At 38.0% G+C, this 16,721-nt stretch overlaps 1 protein-coding gene across 1 annotated transcript in view; it reads right to left on the bottom strand.

The window, feature by feature from the left end:
- The window catches only part of LOC110393047 (pituitary tumor-transforming gene 1 protein-interacting protein-like), a 37,959-nt gene continuing 22,859 nt past the window's right edge, over positions 1,622–16,721 (bottom strand). The window contains exons 6-8 of the mRNA XM_021385463.1: positions 14,785–14,853; positions 9,323–9,369; positions 1,622–3,260 (exon numbers count right to left, since the gene is read on the bottom strand). Coding sequence (XP_021241138.1) covers positions 3,211–3,260; positions 9,323–9,369; positions 14,785–14,853 — 166 coding nt within the window. The 3' untranslated portion in view covers positions 1,622–3,210. The remainder of the gene's footprint in view (positions 3,261–9,322; positions 9,370–14,784; positions 14,854–16,721) is intronic.

Genomic DNA, 16,721 nt, shown 5'->3' with positions numbered 1-16,721 from the left:
AGTGAATTGACCTGAGTTGGATAGTTAGATGATCCGAGAATGTCTGAACATTAGATGTTGTACTGAGAGATGTGGTTTAGCGGGGAAATATTGGTGGGAGGTGGATGGTTGGACTGGATGATCTTGGAGGTCTTTTCCAACCTTGATGATGAGCACATTCAGCAGCTCTACCAGTGGCATCCTATAGCCATAGCAGGACACTACCTAGCATGCAGATTGGCTACAATCCTCAGGCACATCCTCGGTGCAATAACAAACTAAAGTTTAGCGCACGGATTTTTTTGAAAAGGACAGGCAGTGAAAACTACATGTGGAAGTCTGATGCAAAGGAGATACTGTAAGAGAAAGCAAAAGAAAACCCAGATGTGTTCTAGCTCTCAGAGTTTATGCTATCTCAGGCTTTCAGTATGTACTGACATACAAGAAAGCTCAGAGAAATCTGCAGTTAACATACTGAAGTAAGGAAATGTTCCATCCAGTTAACTCCTCCTACGAACACAGCAAACATAGGTTAGATAATCTGAAAAGTCTGGGGACAGACTGGGGATTTCTGCATTTTCTATTAAGTTCTAAGGCTGCTGCCCATAAAGGTCTCATCAACAGTCATTTTGAACTGTATAAGCAAAATACTACAGTACTAGACAACCAGCTTGACTTTCATATAAATTATAGGATACACTGCAAAGTTAGCATATGCAAAACACACCAGTTAAAATACATTTGGCCAGTTGTTACTTTCTGATACCCACAAGTACAGTTCAGGAAAGCCAAGCAAATGTAGCGTTTACAATTGCATTTACCTCTCTCATCCTTCCCTTTAAATGCCATACACAACTATCCTCCAATAATGTGCACCCATTTCACATTCTCAGAATGTTTGGTTTTCTAAGTACATTTCCATTTCTGAAATTATAAGAAAGGTTTTCCCTGCTCCCCCTTTTGTTAGAATTCATGACAGCCCTTCACACAGCTTAGCAGGTGCTGAAGAAAAATGCTTTTCTATTAAGTCAGGAATGTCACTACTTGGGTCGTGAGACAGCAGGCAGACCTTCATCATTTTTGCAGAAGTTCTCTCCAGGGAAAACCATCAGCACATTTTATTTCCACACTATCAACTCACTCTTATCACAGGCCATAATTTTTCCAGGACAGCCATTTATGTAAGACTTCAGACTTGAGAACAGCTGAGGAAACATGAAATTAGACAGCTTCTGCTAATGAAGTGCCGAATACAACTAAGAAAAAAAAATGTGCACCCGATTATTCTATTAACACTAATTCCTCTACAGATCCAGGAACTGGTGCCATGTTTTTATACAAACCCTCAAGGAACTGTATACTCTGAAAATCACAGTGCAAAAAAAAAGGAAGGGGACACTGTACCAAAAGCAGCAACAGAAGACAGTTTCTAAAGCTGAAGCACAGGCAGGTTCTTTGGCACTGTGAGGAATGGCAATTCACCTCCACACGCACAAGCAAAACTTAATTCCTACCACACTTGCATGGCATCAAGTTCTTATTCTTTTATCAGAAGAAAAGTAGAATGCCTTCTTTCTCTTCCCAAACTCACACTAGACCATTTCTTTTATACCAAGATCATAAAGAATGGAACTAAACAGAATCAAATTAAAGATGTTAGTCTTTATTTTAAGAACATTGATAAAAAATATCTTCAATACTGTACATTTTTTGATAACACACAGAAAGGGACGTTAGTTATGCTGTTAGTTAACAAGGTCATTGCTTGCTGCATCATACTGGTAAGCAAGTAAAAATGCCCAATGAAACACCTCTAGGAAAAGAGAGGAAATAAATCACATTATGAAGATGAACAAAAGGTTAAAAAATACTTAGTACACCGGGTCTGGCTGAGACGGATTTAACATTCTTCATAGTACAGTCTGCATGGTGCAGTATTTTGTATTTGTGGCCAAAGCAGAGCTGATAATACATCAGCGCTTTGGCCTTTGCAAAGTGTCAGGGTTTCTTTTTTCCCCCAGCCCGCCCCCACCAGCAAACAGGCTCAGGCTGTGCAAGGAGGTGGAAAGAGACAGAAGTGTTGGGACAGCAGACGCAAACTGACCAAAGGGACAGTCCATGCTATATGACATCACGCTCAGCAATAAAAACTGAGGGGAATGTGTTTTGGTGGGAGTTAGCCACTACACAGACTGCTTCTGGGAGGTGGTGACTGCCTTTGCATCACTTTTTTTTTCCTCCTCCCTCCTTCTGTTTCCTTCACTTATTAAACTGTCATGATTTTGACCCGTAGGTTTTCTCACTTGTGCTGTTCCTTTCCTCTCCCTCATGCACCACAGGAAGGGAAGCAAGCAAGTGAGCAGTGTTTAGCTGCTGGCTGGGTTCAAATCACCACACTCCATTACAAACTACAGAATGTTGGCAACTTACAAAAAGCATACAAAAGGAAAGTGTTCACAGAGGCTGGTGTTTCTTCTTAAATGTAGGTACATACACACCTAGTGACCTTCTACATTCATTTCAAGAATGATCTTCTGTCAATTTTGCTAACTGAAGTAATTTCTTTTTCAAAATCAAGTGATTTCCATGACTGCACCTAATTATACAAAAAAAAATACGCTCCCCTCATTAAACCCTTAGACACAAGTCTTGAAGACCTTTTTCCAAAGGGAAAAAAAAACAAACAAAACTGTTCTTATGCTTTGGTGGTACATAAGAATACGTCTGCTGTAGTTCCACCTACCTCAGTTCCAACACCAGCTATTTCTGCTGCATGAAGCTGTTCTTCCTTGCTGCCTTTTATTTTTATACAACAGATACAATAAAGAAAAATCTTTATTTAGGAAAACAGGAGCAATGGCTTAGGTGGCAGTTGATGCTGAATTTAAGTACATGATTGTGACTGTTAGCCATCTAAATCATGTAACAAAAGAGTTTTAAGAGGAGGAAAGGTAATATTTCACACATGGAAATACAATCAGCAAACATTTCTACAACCAAAAACCATTTGTAAGAAAAACAGTTCTATACAGATAAAAGATAGAGACATGTAGCTCATGAAGTCTTCACCAACACCTAGTTTTTCAACCAGTGGGGAGAGGTGGGGAACCACCTTTGGAAAAAAAAAGACGACCTCAAAGAGCAAATGAAAATAAGCAACAAAGAAAACAACCATACACCCACAATCTTTCTGTATTCTGGAACTACATCTCCAGAAGAAGGTGCACAGCTTTATTCATTCTCAAATCTGCTGTACGGGTTATCAGATTCCTGGAGAAGACCTGCAAAACAAAACAAAACTGCATTTATCATTTCCTTACGAGCATTGCTTGGGCTTGCGCTAGTGACCTCATTACAATTTATACTATATATAACAGAACTAAAGGGAATTTTTGTCTTGTAAGAGATGGTCTATCACCCAGACACTCAAGTAAAATAATGAATTGAAAGTGCTATTAAGCTTTCTTATTTCTCTGACTATACTCATGAACGGGTGTTTCATGATTTAGCAGAGAAAATATTTCTACAAGAAAGTCTTGTGGAGAAAGCGTTCCTCATTTGTGAAGTACTGTCCACAGAATGCATCTGACAGAGAGACAAGTCTACAAAACTTAAGTACAGACCGGCTCAGGAAGATCCGATTCAGAGTAGCCAGTTTATAAATTCAAGTTATGATATGATCACCATCCTTTCAAATGTAAGATGTTGCTGTTTTGTCTTAGCTCTGCATCAGATATGCACAATCATTTGTCATGTTCAGCCACCTAGGGCATTTCTGCAACAGGACAACAATCTCTAAGAACAAATGAAGATCACCTCTGCATTCAATAAAACCTCCAGAGACCAAAACAAGAGCACCACTTAATCCAAGTGGCAGTGTGTTTCCATCATGAAGACTCTTGGCGTTTTAACCATAATGCTGTCAGAAAACACTACAAAGCCACCCAATTACACTGAGTGACTGGATTTGCATATCATCTTCTTTAAAGGTTAGTTGAGCAATCACTGTTCCATACAGCAATTATTTCAAAAGGATTTTAATCCACACATCAGATCTGGGCTAGGTGGAAGTGCATACTGGAAATAGAGTCCTGTGAGAGTCCAGAGGCTGATCTCTCGTCGTGAAAGAGGGCAACTGCCAATCTCTTTTAATATCAGTGTTTTTATACTGCTGCCTGGCAAGCCTGGACTCTCTTCTGTAGTTCATTTATTTGTGACAGAGAGAAGACAGCTAAGCGAAACAGTCCCAGTTCACAAATACTCAGACTCACAACAGTAGAAAAGACGACTACAACAGTCAGCGGCCAATCTTGTAGGAACCCCTCACACATCTTTACTCAGAAGTACAGAAGGCAGACTATACTCAACTGCCTTGTTGCTTTTCTTTCAAACCAACAGCATATTTTACAACATCAAGCAAGAAGCATGCCTGATTATTGTATCTGTGACTGCGACTGACTACCTGATAGAGAAGAGCAAGTGTTAAGTAACATGCACAAAATTCTTATAATTATTCAAATAAAGATTTCAAGCAGTCAATCTCTAAGAAGTTAAAACCAGCCCTCGTATCTACTGGCTGTTGCTTGTGTAAGAATGGGTCGCTCACCTCTATAGAGCTTCAGGTAGAAAGAAAATCTATTTATCTGATAGAGTACCTTGCATCAAAGGCACTAACCCTTTCTTTAATTATTTAGAGAAAGTCGTCTTCTAAGCATTTGTGCAGGAACTAATCAACAATACTTTGAGATCTCAAAAATTTTTTCTAACCTTTAAACTTGTAGAAGACAGTGCCACTCATTGGGCTAGGCGCCAAACTTGAGAACAATCTTCCACAAAGTGGCAAGAGGTGGTGCTAGACTCCCTGACAAAATTAACTTCGGAATAAAAGGATAACCTTAATTTTGTGCTAAGCCACTTCAAGTCCTCATAAACAAACAAACAAAATCACCAAGATGATCAAGGAAGCTCCTGCCTTGGCTGAGCTGCCTCAACCAGTAAGCATTTTTGATGTGTTACAGCTACAAAGCAAATACCAGAAAAAGTTACTGTCTCCCTGAAAAGAACACATACGTGCATGTACACATCTGTAACTCTGCTGATTTTACTTAGTTTGTGTACCTCTTCTCTATATAGTCTGGCAAGTGTTTTTTGTGTGTCTTTCCTATAATTCAATCTAAACAAATACCTTCCAATGTATGAAGTGCCAAGTAACATAGTAAAACCCTAGAAATGTTCTCTTAAAGCTCAAATAGCTGAGATTCAGTGAAGTGGTGTTCCACATCCACTACTGCCAATTTCCAGTTAATCAAAGGAAGGTACACTTCATATATCATTTTCAAGAGAGTAAACAGTCTTTTACTTGCCTTCCCCCAACATGCTCAGCCAAGAGCCATTTCAGACTAGTCCTGATAGTTCAAGTGAATGAGTCATTTTTGCTTGTTATTGCAAATGCATTTCTTAGCAGTGCTTCCTTTAATCTTACTAAACTAACAGGTTTGATGATGAGCAGATATATTTTCCACATTTTAAGTTAACTTCAAGTTCTCTGATCTGTTTTACTTGTACAGTACTGGAAATAAATTGCTCAGGCATTAAGAACTATGGATGAATCCCAGGAAAGAAGGTATGAGCCTTCCTTCTGAACGAGGATAATCACAGTGGTTATAACACTGGATAAATTTTGGAGCTCAATCTTGCTCTCAAATCTGCATCCAGAGTTAAAATGCTGAAAATTGAAGAAACTTTAAGTAGATCATTAGATTGTATTAAGTGAGAAAAGGGAGAGAACAACTCATCACTTGCACCAATTCTTACCAAAGAGGTTGTATCAGGCTCCAGTAAGTGGACAAAAGGGGAAACATGAAAAAAGCATCATGACAGAAAGCTACTGTCAGCTGCCACAGCTGCTCTTAGCAATGATACTTAAAGAGGAGCTGCAAGTCTATGCTAATTGGATGGCATGTCCAACACAACTGAAGCTCACAGACTGCCTTGAACCAGACACAAAGGCTGCTTCTCTTGACAGTTTCCCATTTGGCATAGCAGCAACTACCCAACTAGTAATTTACGCTCACAGGTTCAAAGCAGCTACACGCTCGCATGTTGAATAGTCTTGTTAGCAATAAACTCCTTTATATGTTATTGTAAACTTAAATATCGGTGTGCAAGACTCTTAAAAGAAGCATGAGCATCTTACTTTTATTCACCTTCGTTACAAGATTACAATTCGACATGATCTACTTATCAGTATTTAAGTAGGACTAGGAAATCTGGAAGGCATAATAGTCAAACATCTTTCCTTAGTTTGTATGAAATAATAAGGCCTCTCACTACATATGAAATGACAAGGCAATTGTAGAAATTTAATGACCCTTCCCAGCATATTCATTTACACTATATACCATGCTAACTACGCAGCTTCTCACCCTCATCACATACTAGCATTGCCTGAAAACAGAATTAAAGAAACACAGGACATTGTACATACCTCGAAAATTGAACTCGTTTGCTATACGCTGCGCATCTTCATTTCCTCTTTAACATCCAAATTAACAACCCTATACCTTAACACCCAAACTAAACAGCTTCAAGTGTACAGCAGTATAAGTTTCACTGTTTTATATCCAGAATGCTAAAGAAGGTCAACATGAAGAAGTATGCATACCAAATAGGAGGAACATTTACTGAGACACTATCAAATATAAAAATCAATGCGCCACATAAAAGAGATAGGATATGTATCACTAAATTAGCTTTCAAAACCTTTGCAGTATTGAAGTAAGTGGTTTGGAAGCCCAACACCATGAAAAGCAATCATTTTGTAAAAACAGAGATATAGAAACCTTCCACTAATACCAGGCAAAATCCCAGAAAAAAATAAAGCAGCTTCTTACTAATGCTATACTGAACATACAATAGCAGCAAATTCAGCAGCAATTAAATTGTAGTTCCTTTGTATGTTACACAAGCTGCAGAGTACTCTGAATTCTACTTTAAAATTTTCTAACAGTCAACATATAATTTGTGTAATCATATTGCATTCACATATGTGAGCAAATGAGAAACACTATCAAATTTTGCCACAAAGAAAGAATTCAAAGTGTGTATTCCTGGTTGCTAAAGCTCTCTATGGCTTCCAAAGCTCCCAAAGGACTGTGGCTAGAGTGACACCTGCAATGCATTATAAATGTGTAATTACCATTTAAATAGGGTAATGAAAGCTGGTGGATGAAATGGGAAAAGGCATTCCCTTAAAGCCAACCAAATACTGAAATTTCAGGCATGATCATCTTAATCTACAGAGTCAGGTTAACAAAGTCATTGTCATTCTGCCACTCATCCATGCCTACTTAACTGAGAATCATCTCTGCAGTGCGTAAGAGTGTAAAATAATCTAGTGTCTCCATAATTATTTGCAGCAATTTTTATTAGATTATGTTTAATATGCTAACATATGTATTTGCTAGACAGCTAAAAATGAAGACAGAAGATTAAAGGTTATAGCAGGACTTACTACATTGTCTCACTGACTTATTTTGACAGCCATGTGTCCGCACATTATCAGAATACAAGCTGTACAGATCAGCAATGATATTTAGGAATTTCAGAATTTATGTTCTGTCTTTCATTTTTTCTCAGTTACATGCATCCTTTCAGTATGTGCCAATGATTCACGTAAGAGCTCAGTTCTCCTTCAGGGCAAACAATGAATTATTGAAATATAGGCCTCAAACATATCTGGTAACATAAATTAATCTTTGACTTTGCAATAAAGCAAACGTGTCAACAAATAAACCTTACATAAAAATTTGCTACTGAAATCTGACAGTTAAATTGTGATCTTTTGTGGGTAAACTGCATTGCAAGGTCTAACTACACGGAGGAACGGACATTCCAAATACACCTTCCACTAACAAAAAATGCATGAACTTGTTCCTAAATAGGTCGCTGATAGCCTACCATGCTTCAGTTGAGGGGCAAAATGACACTAACTCTCAAGATAGCTACAAGCAAGACTTTGAATTTGGTGTATGCATTCCAGAAGCACTGGAAGTCGTATTCTTCAGAAAACTCAAGTTCTCCAAACAAGATCCAACCAAGCATTCCTGAAGTTAAGCACTCACAAGAGAAGTGCATCTTCACTAAGATGTATGGTCATCCAGAGACACGTGAACTAAATGTCATAACCAGGATATAACTGACCAGTCATTTGAAACGTCACTTAACCCCCATGCAGTGCTTTGATATACTAACTGCTATAACAAAGTCAAGACCTAAGGCTGTTGTTTGTTTTTAAAACATTTTAAACTTAAAAAAAGATTCAGACCTATTGAAACTGTTCCTGTCTGCCAACTGCAGTTCAATTATCCTACCAAACACTGCAGGACTGGAGTTCATGACTGATGTCTAACAAGAATTCTTCTCCCTACAACACTCTTCCTCACACAGCTTAAGCTTCACACTGATTTTTTTCCTCCATTCCAAGGAGAGAATTTCCCATACAGACCAACAGTACTACTTCTACATCAGCCAAAGGACACATTGCAGATTCATGACGGCACTGCCAGACTCTGCCAATCAGTTTAAGAGGAGGATAAATTAGCAGTTTTGAGTGACTCTTCAGACCCCTAGAATCACCTTCTCTGACATTATTGTAATTTGCATAATAAGTGCAGGATAGCTTTAGCATATCTGTCTCTGAACACACAGTACTATTAACCCAATGAACAAGTCAAATGAAAACAGAAAGGACTGACAGGCCCAGATAATAAAAGTCTCCTATATGATGCACCAGGTCCCACAGCCTTGCAATATGCATCTCCTAGTGGACCACGGTTCCACTTAACAGGAAACAAACCCCAACAGTTTGAATCATGATATGAGACTGCATCCTCCATCTTTTTTTTTTTTTTAAGCTTGATTTAAAAAGCTTGCTAACTTCTAGCCAGTCTGCCCTCCTTCAGTTACCGTGGGTCTAGGTCTACTAGCAAATTTCAACCAGATTGTTTTGTTGAACTAAAATATTTAAAAAAAAAATCAGTGCTCTTAGGAAGATACACAAAGCATTTCTTACAATATATTTAAATGCCTACCATAAGCAAGCAACACATCCAGCACATTTGCTCTCACCCAGTTGGAGAATCAGCACAAGAAGAGAACAAGAACATAATAGCAATGAGATCAGGCGTTCAGGTGGCGGAAGACACACAAGTAGGAAACCTGGTTTGATTAGATCTGCTGCTCATAAAGCAGCATGCTTTTGCTGTGAATTTTAAAAATAATTAGGAGAAGGGAAAAAGAAATAAGTTTAAATATTGGATATTGAAATAAGAATACCACATACCATACTTCTTACGTATTTCATCATGCTTCTGTTTTCTTTCATGTTTCCTGCAACAAATAAAGGCATCAGAATAACATTCCGACTATTTTAAGCTGCTAGCAAAATATGATCATGTTAAAAATACGCTATTACAAATTTTAAAAAAACACTTGTCAGCTATGTATCCTAAAGATAGGATTCTCTATAACTTCCCACTAACCAATATCATCACTAAAAATACATTTGCAAGCATAACAAATTTTTTTATATATAAGTAATGCACCCAGATGTATGTACATATACACACATGAAAATCAAGGAGCAATACTAGAAGACTCTCTAATGTGTTCCAGCTAGGAATAATTGTAAAATTTAGCTGTGAAAGCAGCATGCTTCAGAATCATGAATCAATATAATATTTTTATGAAGATGAGAGGTGCTGTATTACCGCTTTATTTCAGCAGCCCAGCAAGTGTGAGAACTACTAGTTTCGAAGATTTAGCACTGTATCCAGGCAGAGAAAACATTAAAATATTGCACTACTGTAAAAAAAAAAAAAAGCATCTACTTACGTTGTCTAAGTTTTCAAGACACTATCCAAAACTTTAACCATCCCCATAAACCAAGTACCTAATGAGTTAATTTCTTCTCTCTCTTCCCCTCCCTCTCCCTTGCAAAAGAGAAGAGGGAAAAATGAAGGAATTTTAAATTATCTGATAAATGATTTCCATTTATCTTCATTTCAACAAAGAGATTATCTATTTTGCTTAGTTTAAAAAAAAAGCAAAAAGCTTCTACGTGACTATTTCCCTGGGATGATCCAGCTTCTATGTATTTTGAAGAAAGAACATGAAAACTGGCAAAAGAATGTTCCTCTAAAAAAATATGCCGTTTGTTGTTCATATCAAAATTCAACTCAATTAGACAAGTTGCGACTTTCCTCGATCTTAATTTGCACATATCTAGCAAAGAGCTGTTAAGCACTGACAGCTTAATTCAACAAAGATCCCATCTGCCCTACGCATATTCCACCTTCAAACAATTCCTACTGCTAATCAGATTCCGTGCGTTTTCAGAAGCAATTATCCTGTTTCCTGTGGATCTGAAGGGTTGAACTGGCCCTTCCCTGTAACTGCACTTCTGGAAAGCTTGCAGATAAAGCACGATGAGAAAACCAAACAAAAGAGATTGACTCAAAATCTTCCATGACTGCTTCCCTAAGATACCTACCTCCTTTCTGTCCCATTGGGATAGAAAGGGAAACAAAGCAACCTGGCCTAACTGAAGGAGGAGGAGGAGGAAGGGAACTTGGGGATCGGGGTGCCACGATGAAATTCACGTCTGAAAGGTTGGAAAGAACTGGAAGAATAAAGTTTACCTGCTGAAGGAAAGCTGATGATAGGATTCTTGCTTTCTGTGATGCATTAGGAGGAAGATATGATACGAAGCAAGGGATATCTCCAGAAGATAATGGAGTGATTCTGCATAAGCAGTCTTCTGTATAAAGCCACTCCTTATTTCTGCATGATTTCCACATGATGTTATGTCACTACCTCAAACCAAGTGTTTTGTTTGTTTGTTTGTTTTTTTACTAGTGATGCTCATGTATTTGACTGTTTCGCAAATCCTGGCTAAAATAATGGAGAATGACTGCTGCTGTTTCAACTGAATCTCAGTACTCAGTACCGAATCCGATCACAGGAAGTACTAAATATCAGCAAAAGAATCAGGATTGAGATCATTTTGGGCAGGCCTTAAATCTCAAATCCTTTAGGAAAGCTCTGTAGGCTATTAAAAAAAAATCCAAAATTCTTACATCGTTTAAGTCCAACAGGTAAAACTATTAATATCCGGGAAACATTCAAACTTTGACAGGCAGCCACTACTGTATAGTAGCATCCATGACTGAATTCACATACAATAAATAAGGCTTAGGTACACACTGAGAAGAGTCAGATACAATTCTGAGCAGTCAGTCACTGAATCAGCCGTCCAAAGGTGGCTTACTGTTAACATCTTACACTCTCATCAACCAGTGCCATTATATAGTGCTCCAAGTTGGTTCTCTTTTTCTTAATACTATTGCTACTACACCAACTTTTGCACGCTAAATTCTTGGCTCTTCATACAATTTGCCCTCAGTGTTATAAGCAAAGAGAACATTTTTCCTGATAATAATTTTTCCTGGTGTTTTTTCCTGATAATAATTCCTTACAATAATCACATTGTAATTCTCCATACTTAGTTATTTGTAAACGAACTGCAATCCTTTCTGGTTTTATTCTGTACACGTTGTTCTCCCCTAACATTATCAAATGATCCTTGGCAGCTTCTCTCTCAAGATATCAGAGCTTTTGTTTGCTTATCAATTTCTAACATAAATCGTGATTTACAAATCTAACAAAAAAGTACCATGTATTTGTAGCTGTAAAACAAGTGTACGGAAAGACTTACTGCTTGATGTCATGTTTAAATACTATTTTTTCATGTTGCAGATGACATGAAGTCAAATAAAGGACTAAAGCTATGCAATAAGATACCAATTTTCCTTTTGTGCTTGTAGTTAAACTGAATTCAGGTTTCCTTCCCCTCCTGCTCCTCAGTAAGTAAAAACTCTGTATTTCAATGGTCATTTTCAATCTCCTCAGATATTTTTGTAGAATTCCCATAAACTCCGTCGTGGGGCTGAGTACATCAGGTAGATTTTAAAGACCAGAATTAGTATATTTTTCATTATCTCAAGAAACTTTTTGGAAAATGATCTAAATGTCTTTATGTGGACAGCAGGAAGCAAGCTGGCCAAGAACATCAGATGAAGGAAAAAGTGGTTAAAATGGTGCAAAACGGACCATTTGACACCAGCTGTCAGCCACCCTAACTGACCACTGTGCAGTAGCAACATTTTTAAGATACTTACTCGCGTTTCTATTTAACAATGCAATAGCGTATTTATAGTTCTGAATTTAGATACTAACACATTCCGGGATAATAGAAGACCACATTTTCTTTGTAGTTTACTGATCAAAAAAGACGATTAGTGTACTCTAGAGCCTGCTACTAGCAACTCCTCCTCCAATGGGAAGCAAGTAATAGGTAGGGAGAGGTGCTCTGGCCTACTCCTGGCATCTTCCCACAAGCCTACCAATCCCTCCCCAGGTACAAAACAGGTATATGTGTTCAGAACATGTGAAATACCCCAAGGCAGCTATTACGTTTTGTCCTACGATTGGAATAGCGTATCTGTTTCATAGACAGTCCTGACAGAAGCCAGGAAAGAGAGCTGCTGCTCCAAGACTGCAGCAATCATTCTGGCAGGGCAGCCTGCTTCCAGCAATCCTTGTTCCTAGGCTTAGTTCAAGAACAGATTCAGTCTTAGCTCTGCCTTGTAAATTGTCCAGTGCAACACCACTTCCTCTGTGTGCACAGCGAAGTATACATTCCAGAAGCATCAGATTTCCTAAAGATTAACCAAATTAACAATCTGAAGTTGACGTACACATCACAGTAGAAACAGTATGGTACACAGTTATCCCCAGTGTCCTGGTCATGAGCCATTGCTTTAGAATACATATACACAAAGCGCTGATTTAACTGAACATAGCATACGCATGGCCTAAATAAGTTTAGTACAAAAGGGCACATGGCTTTGACATACAACAAAATGCTCACATTCCTCACAGGGTTCTCTCTTTAGAAGAAAGTCACTTTTCTTTTTCCTTTGTTGTTCTTTATCTCAGCTTCACCAATCCAATTTTCAAAAAACTAAAATGGACAGAATAACAGTGCTAGGTAGGAAGGGTGAATAACGAGCACAGCTACACATCATCTATGTATCACTGACACTGGAATTTCTGCCTACTTGCAGTATTTTGTAAAGGTCAAATTTTTATGTTAGACAGGGTGACAAAGAATGAGTGAGGGACACAGCTTGTCAAGGTTCCTGAGGAAAAACTGGGACCCATATTAGCACACCAGAAGATATGGAACCAATTACTCCTATCAAATCATTCCAATACAGCTAGCTGTCTAAAGAACACTTCATAACAACTCTGGATGTATTCATAACATCAGAAAAGTTATCTTAGAGGATATCTCATTGTGTCTTTTTAAAAGCTTGTTCATAACAGTCAAAGCACAATAACCATCACACAACTACGTGAGGTTTTCCCTAAAGATAAAAAAGTAAGAAAAGTAACAAAATAAAAATGCAAACATAGCATAAAGTGTGGTACTTCTGAAAAAAATCAAAAGAATATATACAAAGAGAGCGCAAAAAAATACATGCAGATTTTTTTTCATATGCATTCTATGGTATTTTTCAGTGAGTTTGGGAGAGAGAGGAATCACAGTGCCCTGAACTTTAAAACATCAGTTGTTTGATTGTTCCTTGTATTTCCCAAGAAAGCACAATTATCAGATGGTATAGGAGGAAGCTTCTTAACAACAGGATATAGCAGTTTGCTAATAGACAAATGCTGTCATGAATGTTTGTGGGAAGATGGCTTTGGGTATCTGTACTGTCACACTAATTTAGTAAGTAATCGAAGATAACGAGAAAACAAGAATAGTTGGCTACCTGTGAATAAATACTTTCTGGAATGTTTCACTTGGTGAATGTCTTTTTTGAGGGCAGGAAACTATCAATGACTAATAGGAAAGTTCATGAGAACTATGACTACAGATTGACACAACTGTTTTGAGCTGAGACAAAAGATGATACAACAGAAGGAAAGAAGGATAGGAATATAATGGAAAAAAGCCCCTTAATGGAACATACAGTGAAGCATATGACTAGCACAGAAGCCTGTCACTTATTACAATAAATAGTTAACCTAGTCACCACTGCTAAATCAGCTGTCAGGGTTGGTCTTATGAACATGCACCCTTTTATAGGGAGACTCAGATTAATAAATTCAGAAATCTCAAGCTAGAGTAATTGCACCGCTGCAGCAACATGCCACTCTCACACTAAGATGTCAATGTATGGAGTATTTCCACATGAGAAAAATCAGTGCCTTCATTTAAAAGTTCCCCAAGGGGTCTTACCTGCAAGTACACCTTTGTTCCCTGCTGTCCCTACCCATATTAGCAGTGAATCCAAGCTTAGGAGAAAATGGCAGGCAATGGCCAGGCAGTGAAGGTGCCCACTTGGTATCTTACTGATAAGACCAAGGAAGGAACTATGATTCAAAAGGTACATAGTGCTGATAGGTATCATGTGTGTCATGGCCTTACCTGTAAAAGCTGTTTATCTGACAAATAATATAAAAACCATGAACAACTAGTCACTGGAGAATTAAGGTATAAAATCCTCCATCCTGAAGAATGCTCACTGAGCATCACTGTATCAGGGCTGACTCTCTGTAGCACTATTAGCCTCATACTTTCTACATAGTGCACAGTTTTCATAGGAATAGAAACACGGGATTAAGTCTAAAATGACACCTGAGCCAAAGTTTCGGCATCAACCTGCCAAGACTTACCTCTGAAGAGACTGCAGTCTTCGTTCCTCTCTCTTTCTAGCTAGCTGTTCTTCTTCTTCATCTGGTCTACTAAAAAGCATAAGAGGAAAAAAGCAACTTCAGTGCTAGACAATCCATGTTAAGTCTTTTATTTTCAAAAAGAATTTATGGTCTGATCCAAGACACTTCTTCACAGCTATGTAAAATTTCATTGCTGAATAATGGAAAAGTTTGTAGAATTGCCCTTTCACATTTTATTACACCCATATGCTTCACTCATTGCAGTAACGTGCCATTCAAACTCTACAGGACAATTTAAAGCCTCAGACAGGTTGCAGACCATTCCAGAAGCAGGGCTCCTACTTGCTATTTCCTCACGTGTCACACCCCATTTAGAGTAAGCCAACTGCACACATACATGCGCAGCTAAGTTCATTGTTGCTCCTTGGAAGAAGACTGATGGCTCATAAGCCTTTGGTGTCAGGACAATTTATCTTTCCCAACAACCATTGCTATCCAATCTCAAGTTGCCCTCAGGAAAGCAGTCTGAATGAACTGTCTTGTCAGCTGTCTGCTTTGTTACGGAGTAAGCAAGGACTTACCTGAGTACATCAGCTGTGTGAATTTAGGAAATGCTGAATCTACGTGGTACATTTGAGCTGTGCATGTGCAGATATACTCTACTGAATGCATGCACTAAAGCTGCATAACACAGTCAGAGTTGCTGCATACTGCCTTTCCCCTCCATTAGGAAATGCTTTGTGACTTGCTTTGAGAAATCTCAGCTTCATTTATCCATCAGCTACACCACATGAAAACTGTAGGACTCCAAAACATATACCAAATAATATTTGTCTGTTAATTGTTTGTCAGAATTAAATGACAATTCTTCAGGATTAGTGAATGGACACTTGTCATGCTTCTCCTGAGGCTGATCATCTTTCAGAACTGAACGTACTATCTAGAGATGGATGTTATTAATACTTACAACATTATCATACCTGCTAATAGTGAAACTGACAGTTATAACACCACACATCTGCAGCAACCAATATACAAGTTAAACAAGAGTGACATCCAGTGGTTAATTAGAGCATGTCTAATGTTTTAAAAAATATAGAGGTCAGAACTCAAAATCCAAACTCAATTTTCCCATCTGTTCACTCTATACATATTTGAATGCATTAGCTGTTTAAATGCAATCCACTGATTCAAAATCCATGGAGCATTTAACGTACAAATTTTCTAGTCCCTCCATTTTTGTTACGACTTAAAGTTAGAAAGTCTAACTCTAAGAATTTGGGGGTGTTAGCAGCAGAAAACAACAGGTTCCCTTTACTAGAAAACTATGCTAGATCCATTTGTCTGAATAATTCCTCATATTTGCATATCCAAGAAGACTAGAACCTTCCATTCATGGGCATTCTTATGTAAAACCACCTTTTTGGAGATGCAGATGTATTTTTTATTGTTTGACTTCACATGGCTATTGCAAAATATAAAACCACCAAATCAATGAAAGGATGGTATAAGATTCAGAGAACATATTTATTCCCTATAACTAAAAAAGCTTCTGATTTCTGGACATTGCAAAGAAATTAAATTCTTCTTCAAATTCAGAAAGTTTGAAATGAACAATCTCTTTTTTTTTGGGGGGGGGGGGGGGGGAAGGAGGATAATCTGAAGTAGTTAAGGAGAAAGTTTGTTTTAGTACAGTTTCATGGATAGTTATCACTCAAGTACATGAAATGAAACTCAAAGTCCAAGCACGTGGTAAAAATAACAATACTCTAAAAGCCCAAGGATTTCTGTTGTAGGGATGGAGTCAGGTGCTGGCTTCTAAAACATTATATAACTGAACAGCTTGTGAACTGCCAGAAGGAATACTGATACTTTTGCAAAATAGTATTTCACCTGAAGATTCACCCCCCCCCCCAAAAAAAAAAAAAAAAAAAAAA

This window comes from Numida meleagris, chromosome 2, assembly GCF_002078875.1.
Source record: "Numida meleagris isolate 19003 breed g44 Domestic line chromosome 2, NumMel1.0, whole genome shotgun sequence".
Lineage (NCBI taxonomy): Eukaryota > Metazoa > Chordata > Aves > Galliformes > Numididae > Numida > Numida meleagris.
Note: the sequence above shows the minus strand (reverse complement) of the source record. Positions and strands in the feature narration are given on the sequence as shown.